This window comes from Carcharhinus amblyrhynchos, chromosome 3, assembly GCF_965287045.1.
Source record: "Carcharhinus amblyrhynchos chromosome 3, sCarAmb.v2.hapA, whole genome shotgun sequence".
In the NCBI taxonomy this organism is placed as follows: domain Eukaryota; kingdom Metazoa; phylum Chordata; class Chondrichthyes; order Carcharhiniformes; family Carcharhinidae; genus Carcharhinus; species Carcharhinus amblyrhynchos.
Genome location: NC_137326.1, coordinates 85,811,272 through 85,824,149, shown reverse-complemented (window position 1 = coordinate 85,824,149; position 12,878 = coordinate 85,811,272). Strand labels below are relative to the sequence as shown.

At 38.7% G+C, this 12,878-nt stretch overlaps 1 protein-coding gene across 1 annotated transcript in view; it reads right to left on the bottom strand.

Moving 5' to 3' along the window:
- zbbx (zinc finger, B-box domain containing) overlaps positions 1-12,408 on the bottom strand; it is a 97,700-nt gene extending 85,292 nt beyond the window's left edge. Inside the window, exons 1-6 of the mRNA XM_080185473.1 lie at positions 12,329-12,408; positions 7,693-7,816; positions 5,330-5,443; positions 3,233-3,329; positions 822-870; positions 637-740 (exon numbers count right to left, since the gene is read on the bottom strand). Coding sequence (XP_080041599.1) covers positions 637-740; positions 822-870; positions 3,233-3,329; positions 5,330-5,443; positions 7,693-7,760 — 432 coding nt within the window. The 5' untranslated portion in view covers positions 7,761-7,816; positions 12,329-12,408. The remainder of the gene's footprint in view (positions 1-636; positions 741-821; positions 871-3,232; positions 3,330-5,329; positions 5,444-7,692; positions 7,817-12,328) is intronic.
- Positions 12,409-12,878: the final 470 nt, after the last annotated feature.

Here is a 12,878-nt window from a genome sequence, read left to right as displayed (position 1 = left end):
TGGATGGCCTACTCCTGCTCCTATTTCTTATGTTCTTATGTTCTTAAATATATTTAGCGAGGTAGCCTCCACCACTTCACCGGGCAGAGAATTCCAGAGATTCACCACCCTTTGAGTGAAGAAGTTCGTCCTCAACTCCGATCTAATAGAATCTCATAGAAACCTCATAGACCTCATAGGAACACATTAAAATCATAGAAACACATTAAAATCCTAACAGGACTATATAGGATAGATGCAGGAAGGATGTTCCTGATGGTGGGGGTTTCTAGAACTAGGGATCATAGTCTAAGGATATGGAGTAAACCTTTTCAGACTGAGGTAAGGAGAAATTTCTTCACCCAGAGAGTGGTGAATCTGAGGAATTTGTTGCCACAGAAAGCAGTTGAGGCAAAAACATTGTACATTCTCAAGAACGAGTCAGATATAACTTTTGGGGTTAAGGGGAACAAAGGCTAACGGGAGAAGGCAGGATCAGACTATTGAGTTGGATGATTAACCATGATCACAATGAATGGTGGAGCAGGCTTGAAGGGCTGAATGGAATTCTTCTGCTCCTTTTTTTATGTTTTTATGTTATGTCAAAAAAATTAAAGTGCAGGCTTTATTTGACAATGTAAGTCTTGGCTTACTTACCAGCATAGGACTTCTGATCTCACATTGCCCACATAATTTCCCCTTAATCTTTGCCCTTTCAGATTTACAAACTGGTGCACTGGTGAATACACGTTTTGGAGGCTCTGAGAAAAGTATAATGAGAAACCATGTCATATGCTTGTAAACTGTATAAACGCAAGTCAAATAAAAAATAATAGCCATACCTTCACATTGGTCTTTCAGTATTCTGATTTTTGTCTTTCCAGAAGTTACCTATGACAGAATAAGTGTGATTTTAAAAGGGTTACCTTACAAAAGAGTAGAAACTGACATCAGTGCAAATGTATATCCATATACATTTATGTACAACTATCTGGTGGTATGAATATAAACAAGAGTACAAATGTCATACCTGGAAGAAAAGGCTGGTGAGTGCAAAGATCTACTTGTATGCTGGTCAAATAAATTAACTGGAGAATGCTCACAAACATTTTCTGCTAGGCTTTCATTTTATAAAATGAAGAGACCTACTCTGAGTAGTGAATATGCATTACAGAGGCTCTGAGATAAGCATAATGAGACCTACCCAAAGACTATCCCCTTTTTCACCAAAGTCTCCAGTTTTGCTGCAATCTTTCTGCACTGCCTCCTCCAATAATAGGCATGAAATCCAAGGTATATCTTGTTCCAATGAACTGTTACTCAGCTCTCTCACCATCAAGACGACATCCCAATGCTGAAATTATCAAAAGCTATTGTTGCAAGCCTTGGACATCATCGTGTAAGTATCATATCATGAAAATCTCTGGCAGATGTTTGAACTAGTCTTTGGAGATTACCAGTTGTCAGGAAGAATTTTGATGCACTATCAACCACATAGCATATTTCTCTCAAAGTTTCTCAACAAAAACTGGATATAATTCAAAATGTTGGGATAGTGAACCCAGTTCTGCATGAGTACAAGTTATTATATGTTACAGCACCTTGTCTTTATTTTAACTTATGTGTGTTGTTTTATCTTTGGAAATCTGCAGAATATAAGGTCAAATTTAATCTCAAACAAGGAAGTCCTGTCCCTAAGACTGAAAGCATTTCCCAAGCCCGCAGAGGTAGATGGTGGGACAAAGTAGGTGATTTCACCAGCAGAAGCTGCGTCTCCAAAGTCTGCCAATCAATTCAGGATCAGAGCCTCAGCAGCTTCACTGCATTGCCAATATAAATGGCTGCAGTTGAAGCTGCAGGGAGTAGAAAAAGGCGTGCTCAACATGAAGATGCTCTGGATGGACAGGTAAGAAATATTTTAAATGTGCCAGGATCAGACAGAAGAGTGAATCCTTTAGCAGCAGAGTCAATATTGCAATGGCAGCATTAAGGCAAGGAGGACTCTCTGTAGGCTATGGAACTGGCCCGAAAGAAAGGTCACCCCCAGAATGCTGCTGGGAGGCTGCCTCAATATATCCAGCAGTATTCCCACATACCTGGGGTCCATATGCATGCCTGTAAAATACTGGCAGGAGTATGAATTGGTTGTAGTTGAATTAATTGGCAGCCCGCTTCTAGTCAGGGGATGACCAAGCCCTTTGTGCTTCTGGGAATACCATGTGGTAGCAGAAGTCATTAGATTTCCCTTCCAATGCCTTTCAGACACCATTGTAAAAGTCCTTCCACCTCCTTGTCAGTCTCAGGAGAATTAATAAAATTCCACCACAGTTTTAGCTGGTAGATGGTGATGTTTTCCAACAGCAGAGAAGAGAAATTGTGCCTGTTTTTTCAAAGAAAAGATTCAACGCAGACTTGATGATTGTGTAGGTTTTAAAATAAATTCTGAAGTAAAAGCTATTTATTTTTGCTTTCAGAAAGCAAGAGATAAATTGACCATTTCATCTTGTCTGCTTGTTTATATTGTTGCTTTGAGAAACGTGGACTTTTTTCTTGCCACCCACCCCTCCCACACCCACCTCCCACAACTGTTGAGAAGAAAATACTTGAAATAACACAAACAATTGATTTTGTAATATTAATCTAGAAACACATCTAAACCATATTCTACTGATATCTTGTCCAGAGGTCACATCAGAGCAATGAAGCATTTCTGGAAGGGTGCATAATCATTAAGATTGGCAACTTGTATGGCAACTTATAAACAAATAAAGTAATTCTCAAAAATAGTAAAAGTTCACTTTCCAACTCAGTTCTGGGAAAGTGAACTTAATTTTCCCTTTTGAACATTAGGGCAGGAGAGGGAAAGACTATGGGGTGGGCAAGAGAAGCAATGTGGAGGAGCTGAGGATGTTGCATTTTGGTAATAGCAATGATGGAAGAGGTCATGGGAAAGGGATTGGAGCAAGAGTAAATGCAGCACAAGTGCTGTAGCTACCTGAAATTATCAGGGAAACAAAACAAAAAACTGAGCTCACACTGATGTTGAAATATTCGGTTGAAAGGCCACCTCAACACTATATTTACTTATATGACATTTATCTCAGTACCAGTTGCTGCAAGTCCTTGACTGAATTTCAAACATTGCATCAAATGTTAAAGAAACAGGTGAAGATACTAATGCACAACAGCTTCAAATGATATAAATGCTTCCCAAATTATTTTCTTTCACTTTTAATCTGAAATCTCTCCTTACCTTTTGATTAAAATTTTCTTTATTCCTCAGCACATCCTGTGCATGATTTACAAGACTCCCCATCTGTCCAGATTTCCAGTGGTACGGTCCTGATCGCCTATAATAACCAAAATGGAAAATAAAATCATAGTACACCGATTAAAAACTATACTGATTCAGAGATTATTTTTATCACGCAGATTATTAGGATATCTGCAGTGAGGTAGCAAATCCTTACAACTGGATAATACCGAAGAAGAGACAAAAGGGTAAATGTTCAGTTCTGTATACTGACAACTGCAGCAAGAAACATCTGTACAACAGTTGATTACCATTTATTAAGGCTAGGCTTCACGCTGCTGAGAAATGACTAGAAATAAAAATTAAACTTTGTAAGTTCAAGAAGCAAAAAGAAAATGCAGCAAATTGTAATGCAGTTTTAAAAAGAAATGCATTAGGATCAGTTTCCAATGTATGTTAATTCCGTATCAACAATGCCAATGGGCTGTGCTGGGGGGCAAGTTCGTCTGGGAAACTCCACGGGATGGGGTTCCGGTGGCCGTGAGGGCATGGGGCTGGTACCCTGTGTACATGGAGGGTGGGGTTTATAACTGGAATCAAGGCACCCTTTAAAAAAAGGCACGCAAATCTCTGGAAAGCCGATATTGTCAGTTCTTTCAGACTCCGCCCCACCATCATGACGGTGTGGGACAACAGGACTTTATTCTTTTAAGCGCTGGACAATTTGGAGCACAAAGCCGGCGTGATGCCCGTCAGGAGTCCTGATTTTTGCCCAAAGCTCCATTCTGCGGGGTATCGGGTTTCCTGTGGGTTGTCTGATGAGGCTGTAGAATCCCATCCATTGTTTATTCTCATTGACCACCCCTTTGCAACATTTTCTGAAGCAGAATATTCTGTTAAATCCAGTACTTTAGAAGGTTTCTTCCCCACTGTCCCTGAAATAAAATTGTACCCTGAACCCGTTACATATTAACGATGGCTTTTTAATGGTACCATACTAGATGGTACCAGTTGCCTGAATAGAACATCTGAGGGAGGAGGGTGGGGTTCTGAGGGAATAAGGGAGTTGTGGGGTAGGTCTGAAGGGGACGGCGACTAACTAATGGCTCTGAGGGGGAAGGATGGCAAAGTGGAGGTAGGTCGTGTCATTCTCATGCTTGCATGTTGGGGGGGGATTTAACACATTATTTGTGGGTAAAGGGGAGAGGATGCCTTTCTTTGGTGAGTAGTGGTGCTCCCCTGGTTAGTGTGGGGTGGGGCGGCGGGGAAGACATCATTTCATTTCGCAGAGGGACAGGCCTTGTCTCTGAGTGAGGAGATTAACGTGCCTCAATCTCTGATCTCTGAGGCTGGCAGGTGAGTTGCTCGAAATGAACATATTAGCATCTCTCATGTAGGTAAATTTCCCTGACAGATGCTCCTAGCACCAGCAGGAAAGCCTCTCATTTTCTCAACAGCATGACACTTAGCCTGAAAATGGGAGAATTCAGCACAATCTCTGAAATGCCCTGAATCTTAGAGTGGGATTTTCTGGCTGGTTCTGCTGGTGGGATTTTCCAACCCCACTAGCAGTGACCCCATGCATCACCAACAGGGTGGGTTCCCTGGCATCAGAGGATATGAATAATTGGAAACTCTACCGACAATGGCGGGACCAGCGATCCTGCCACTGCTGACCAATGGCAGGCCGCATCCATCACCATAAAACACACTGCACTGGGTGTGGGAAATCCCTCTCTTAATCTTTTTAAAAAGTGTCCCAATGCATATATCAGGATAAGTTTTATTTTGAGACTTTCATTTTGAAGCAAAATTTCTCCACTCCTCCGATTCCATACTTTCTAGCATCCCTGATTTCTGGTTTTTCAGCTACCTAAGCCTCAAGCTCCAAAGTTCATTCCTCCACTCCATCCTCTTAAGCCACTCCTTAAAACCCATTCTAAGATTTTGGTCACCAGTTCTAATACATCCAATTTTGTCTGATATGGGATGTTGTTATTCCATTGAAGATGCTTTATAAATGCAAATTCTGCAATCATCATTGAAACTCTGACCATGTAGCTCAATTTTAAAATAGATGAAGCAAAGTACACTTACCCTCTTTCCTCCTTTTCCTTACTCATAGCTTGTCGAAGCTGCTTCAATCTCTGTTCCATTACATCACTATCTAGCTCGAGTTGCACAGTTTCTAATCGTAGCTCCCGAAGATTTCTAGTGGAAAAAAGATCAAGACTTTAATGTTATATGATATATTGGGAAGATGAGTAACCTGAAAAAGATAACCAAATAGTAATAGATATCTTTCCAGTCTTGCTTCTTATCGAACTTTTCGAATCAGTCCAATAATCAATACAATGAAGCATCATAAAGTGACAGACGTCACTGCTAAAAATGTTGCAGTGCAACAAGACCCATACTTGTAGGGATCACTGGCAATAAATCAACAAAATATAACAACATATCAAGTAAAATGATTCTGGCTAGTGTAAAAATGCTCGATTAACACTGATACCTGTCCAATAGCTTTTTTTGATACATGAACACCTAAATCTCTTTCCTCTTCCACAGCTCCTAATTTCTCAGCAAAAAGAAAACATTTCAATTTGTCTTCTGTGGAATCACTGGTGATCTCACACTTTTCCCACACTGAATTGCATTTTTCAAGCTTAGCCCACTCCTTTAATCAATATCCCACAGTCAAATGCTAAATTATACTAATTAATCTTCATGGCCCAAGTCTCCAATAAAAACCATGTATTCAGCTAAGCATTTTATAATATTAACCAACCTTAAGAAAAACTTAAGAGTTTTTCTGCTTGTAAAATAGACATTGTTACAAAATTTTGAGTAGGAACAAGCATTGATTTCTGTTTTCCATGCCTTCACCACATGCTCCGTCTGTGAACATATCAAATAGCTATATAGTGGATAACAAATCAAGCTAAACAAAAAAGCTTAATTGTCACACTTCCATCATCTATATGTCAATATGTATTTTGAAACAAATTCTTCACAAACACTAAATTAGCTTGTCCAAATTAATCATTGCTTAACATATCTGTTTCTCACCTCATTTTAACATTTCTAAAATCAATCCCATCAATTTCTTTATGGCTGTGCATAGATATTGAAATTTTAAAAACACAAAGTATATGTCAAAAAACGTTGAAAGCTTGGGTGGATGCCCAAAATGAATCAGACATAAAGATATTTCACACAATAGGATATAAAATCTAATATTGCAAACTTCCACCTGTTTTGCAATACAAGTGAAAAATAGCAATTATTTACCATGATATTAGTTTGGAATTGATCATCTCTGAATGCCATTTTAAAAAATAGCTGCCAATTAAGGATTTGCACCCAGCTTAATTGCTGCCACAGATTGCAAGCACCACATAAGTTAGGTTTGCAATAGTACCAGGTTGAGATATTAAATTATAGGTATAATATCTCAAATTTGGCTATCCCAAAACCGGCAATGTCTGAAAATCTGACATTTTTCAGTGACCCGTAAAAATGCCCCATGAACACAGGTGCATAAATTTAAAAAGTAATGATTTAAGCATTCACCTCCCAAATATTTGTCAATTAATCATAAACCCACAATCACAATCGGAGACAAAATTCTAAATGTTCCCTCTGGCCAACAGCAGAATGAATTACTAAATGAAGGTTTTGATGCAGTTTTGTGTGCCTACTGTTTCCCATGATCAGAGAGGTCATAGCAACCCTTGACCTCATCCAACATAGCTTGGCTCAACCCAATCCAAACCTTAATCACAACAAGGTGCCAGTTTCACCATTTGTACCCAGCTGTCAGTATCACTGGTAAATGAACAACTGGTTAGGTGTATTGACCCGAACAGGTGTGGGACTGTGGCGACTAGGAGAATTTCACAGCAACTTCATTGCAGTGTTAATGTAAGCCTTACTTGTGACTAATAAATAAACTTTAAGAACTTTAAATAAAAGTATTGTGTGACAGTTTCTCCTACTACTGACAGCAACCAACATCTATAACCCCCTATAGCTTACATGGCCTTTAGAATGAAAAGCATCAAGGCAGAGGGAAATAGCCAAATTTCAGGGCCAAACACAATTCATAAGAGAGGGATAAGCACACAGGAGCAGACAAGTTTCAATACACATGAGCCTGAAGCCACCTATTACCCTGCCTCCAAAAACTGGCAAGATCCAAAAACCAGTACAGACTTGATCCTGCGGTTGCCAAATTTGAGACACTGTCCCTGTATTAAATGCATTTAGTTCACATCATGATCTAAAATGGAGAAGTGAGCAAGCATTCTTACCATTGTTAAAAATACAAGGGAAGGTCAGAATCTGTTGTTTCAAAGTTTTATTCTTCTATAAACATTCTACTTCATACATTCATATCCATTAACAATTTACAATAGCAAAAATGTTATGTTTGCCCAAGCTGCTTTTATCGAATTTACCTTGCTTTTAACTTAACAGATGTGCCTGGTTTATTGCCTGGGAGCACGACAAAATCATTGGGATTCATAATTCAGTGATTGTGACAATTCAAAGTCAAGCGATGTCAACTGTGAATGGAGATCTCTGGAAAATCAAAGAATTAATCTATTACATTTTAAAATGTAAAAAGAAATTAAACCACTGGATAATAATCAAATCATTCAGCATGATTAAACAATACAGTGATACCAGTGAGAGCTAAATGCAACATCATGAAGGTAGTACAGCACTGTGATTTACACTGGTTTCCTAAGAGATGAAAAGAGTTTATATCCACAATTTCTCAGATGAACTTTGATCTCATCAAGGCAGCTTGCAAATTTACCCACTAATGCAGTGATGGGTGTTACAGAGATTAATGAGAATTTATAGAAGTTGATAGCAAACAAAACAATATTGACAATGATGGCTTAATTTTTTTATTGTTTAGGGAATTCTAAGTCATTACAGTTACTAGTGTAGAGATCAATATTTGCAGCAAATGTTATTCTACACCAAGTCTAAAGGCCACCACAACATAAAATGTACAATGAATGGGTCCAATTATTCACTAAATTAATAGGAGAGAGGCAGAGTTGAGTTAAAGAGCAGAGGATTATGGGTTCATTTTAAAGTTGGAAGACACTTTATTAAAGCTAAGAATAATCTCCATTTTTGGATGCTCTATTGTAGGAAGGATGGTGAAGCTTTGCCGCACATAGAAAGGATTAGTAAAATAATGCCAGGGTAAAGAGAAACTGAGATTGGTTCACAGAACAAAGAAAGTGAGAAGAGATTTAATAAAAATGCTCAAAATTCTAAAAGGGTTTTGAGAAGGTTAAACGGATAAAGCAATATCTTCACTAGTCAGCAAACATGAGCATGTGCACTCTGCAATAATGGACATAATCCAAGAAGTGTCATTTTAGTAAACATTAACTAAATAAATAGACCTTTTCTAGAAATATAATTGAAGAATTTCCATATTTTAAATTTATTCATTTTAAGGGAATTTCACAGTAACTTCACTGCAGTGTTAATGTAAGCCTTACTTGTGACTAATAAATAAATAACCTTTTTAAACTTTTTTGATAGCTCACAGGAAAGAAAGGTTGAAGGAAAAATATTTGATAGTAAGAACAAACATGAATAAAAACAAAAATGAAGCAAAAAAACTTATGCCTTATCACCAATTAAATGCTCCGGAAGCCATGACTCTAAAATATTTTTGGCAAATGTGGTGGTCAATATATGCAGGGCAAGGTCCCAAAAACAGTAATTAGAAAAATACTTTGCTAATCAATTTTGATGGTGCAAGTTGAGGAATAAACATAGACTACAATAGTTGGAGAACTCTTCGCCCTCTGGATAGCATCTTGGACATTCGAACAGACAGACTGGGCCTTGGTTTAACATCCCATCTAAAAGACAGCATCTCTAGCAATATAGATCACCCTCAATATGATACTTAGGCATTAACCTATGTTGTATGCTCAATGCGAGCCTTGCTAGCAATGTCCATATTCCATGAAAGAATGAAAAAGGCCATAGATAAACTTAAATCCAAATCGTTCTGATTCACACACAAGAACACTACCAAATATTTAAATCGTATAGTTCTAATCAAGATTCAATTTCCTGGCAGACAAATAGCAAGATATCCAAGGTGGTTTGTTTCAGATCTTTAAGGTACAGAGCTTAAGGTACCCTTAAGTACAGAGCTTTAAGGTGAATTATAGCTCTCAAAGAAATCATTATTCTGTTTCGATACTGAATTCACTGATTAACTACTGCCTTTCAACAAACTCCCAAGTTTCCCTTATTCTAGAAAGCAACAGATTCCCCAGTGTCTTGGGGTCAAATAGGTGAGTGAAAGAGAGAAAATCTGCAGCACTTACCCCGCTATCCCACCCCCATTTACAACATCCAACTTACTTTAGAATAACTATTATTTTGCTTCCCAAGTATTGGTTATTCTTTGTAAATTATTCATTTCATTTTTTTCTCAGAATCAGGTTCAAGCTGACGGGGCCACATTTGTTGCTATCACCCAAAGAAGGCAACTAGTAGTTCCACAACTGCTACAGCCCTTATGGTGACAGTGCTCCCATGAGGGTGTTCCTGACCAGCAATAATGAAGAAATCTGAATCTCAGTCAGATGGTCTTCCAGATCTGCCATTCTTATTCTTCTTGGTGACAACAGTCACAGAAGAAAGGAAGTGCCGTCAAAGTAACTTTGTAAAATTGCTGCAGTGCAGTTTGTATTATATCGTATGTACTCTATCCATAGTGCACTAATGATGGGGAATGGATAAAGAATTGAATGACAAAAGTCTTAATCGAGCAGTGATTATAGTCAGGCCTTGAGTGCTATTGCCATCAATGAGCAGGGAACATTCACCCAAACTCCAGGTGAAAGAAGTGATCCACACATCACAAGGTTACACAACTTTATCCCCTACACTTTTTCTTTTCCATGGTGATGATATGGTTGGCTAAATTGTGCTTTTGACCAATGATAACCCACAGGATGGTGGAGGCCAAAGATTCATTGATGGTACCATCTTGTTGAAGGTACTAATTGCTTGACATTTCATACATATGAATGTCAACTTGCAATGTCAGATCATGCCTGCACATTGTTCAAGTCCAGGAGTAGACAGACATGGACTGCTCAATTATCAGAAGAATTGTGAAATGAATTGAACACTGAAATGTTGAATGGACAGCACCATTCTAGTGGCTGTCTAATTTCCCAATTATCTAATAGTTATATCACAACTACATTGTTACAGTTTAGCTAATAGTGTGTGGGAGGTAACTACATTTAGTACACAGGACTTCAGTCCTGACAGATGTCATCAGGTCTCATTGTATTTACTGTGTCCAGTGCATTCTACAAACTCTTCTAACTGTGGACTAAATTCAAGTATCTGGATAGCTGCATCCATCCTCAAAAGGAAGAATTGATCATCCACTCAGCACTTTGGTTAAAGATACTTACAGGCCAAAATTTTACCACCCCACCTGCCATGGGAATCAGAGCAGGCGAGGGAAGGAACATGGAAAGGTCTGTTGACCTCAGTTGAGATTTTACAGTTTCGGGGCAAGCAAGGCTGTAAAATTCTGCCCATAGTCTCTCAAAGTTTGTACTAACATATTGGGCTACACTTTTGTTAAGGATGGAAATGTTCATATAACTTCCTACTCCCATTAATTACCTAATTTTGCAACACTCAGCTGGATGGAGAGAAAATGGAGAGCTTTTATCTCATCCATCGACAGCTGGACACATACTTCAGTGATCAGAACACAGGCAAATTTATGATGCTGGTACTTTCATCTTATTATTTGTGCTGCTGGTGATATGCCCTTCTGTGCTTCCTACTGAGCAAGGGTTAGTTTCCCAGAATAATGGCGATGGTGGGATGAGTCAACTGAAGTTACAGATTCAAGTAACATACAAGTCTGCTGCTAATAACATACAACACCTCATGGATCTTACACACAGGCTGCCAGTAAGTTGCTTCTCTTCTCCTACAGGTTCAACTGCAGGGAAGCTTGGTGATCACTGAGCTGCAATAGGAAAATGTCACAGGCCAGCAGATACATTATTTGTTGTAGGGGGTGATCAGATCTGATATGATTAGAGCATGAATGGTCATTTACGTCCATGCTTTATAAACACTGGCACACAAGACAGCAAAATCCTCACTCTCACCAAGGAAGAAGAGCACTTTCAAAGGTGGCCTTCCACAGGCACTGTTTTTTCTTAGATTGCGTTCATTACAGACATCCATCTGTTTTAACGTCCCATCTCTCACTACGATAAGTATCACTGTTATCTCAACTGTAACCACAGTCATTACTTTAACAGTTTCAATGTCTTGATGCTCGTGTTTTTCCCTCCCCAGCTGCAGCATGCTTCACCCAACTGAAGACAAAGAGGTTCAATGAGGCTATCTCAAAACAGGTACAGTGGTAGACAATTACATCACTGAGGTCATGATATTTATAGAAAATCAAAATCAGTCTGAAATCAATCAGCAGGATGGTGTGGTGACAATGATATTTGTGTTTAATCCCATTTTCCAGCAATAAAATTGGTACAGCTTTTACTGAAACTTTTATTCTGAGTTTTGTTTCTCTGGGGTCAATTCTATATTTTAATTAATTACAGTTGACTTTTTTCCCAATGAAATTTGGTGCCTTTATGCAAACTTTTGTGGTGTCAGTTTGTCAGGCAATAGCCTTCAGATCTGCTGAATCAGATATATTCATCCTAAATTTCTTCATCCACACAAATACACACTGGAAGGGACTGAGTACTTCCAGGTTTTTTTACATCTGTTGACGAGCACTTGAAGCACATTGGAAATAAAAACCACTGAATAAACTGGAAAAATAGTCAATTTGGATCAGTACTAGTAATATCACCACCATCACCAGTAATATTGTCTATTGAAACCCCAGTTCTGAACAGTAGGACTCAAAATGTTTCTTTTCTCTCCACAGACATTGCCAGACTTGCTGAGGTTTTCCAGCACTTTGTTTTTATTTCAGATTTCCAGCATCCACAGTATCTTGCTTCTATTTATTATCAAATTGGTTCTTACTTTCCAATTCAGAACTGGATCTAGGTGATACCAGTATTACTGGAACTTCCTTTCAGGAAAGAACTTCCCTGGAAGCTGACAAGCAAACTTAATAGGATTTGCCTTTCACTTTCCACGCATTGGGACTGTCCCATCCACCACTAGTTGAATACTAACGTCAATGGGATAAGTGCCTTAAGTGGACATTAATTTACGGGCCTCAACTGGCATCAGGGTAGATCAGCTATCCATGAGCTACCTGCCCCAGATTAAATCAGGACAGGAACAGAAAGATGACAAGGTTGCCACAGGGCATGGAATCTAATCTGATTCTACGGCCTGTGCCTCCAAACTCATCTCCAGGGAAGGCATTAAACTTCCATTCTATGTGTGTGCACCTGCTTCTGTCAGTGCTCCCTCCAAATATTATTCAAATAAGGCATACTTATTCAACAGCTCAGAAAGGTGGAAGCAGTAAACTTTATCTGTCTTGAGCTCAACATACAAAGTATTCCTTGGGGCCAACAGTCAATGTTGAAAACACAATGGAGTATTCTCACCAAACTGTATT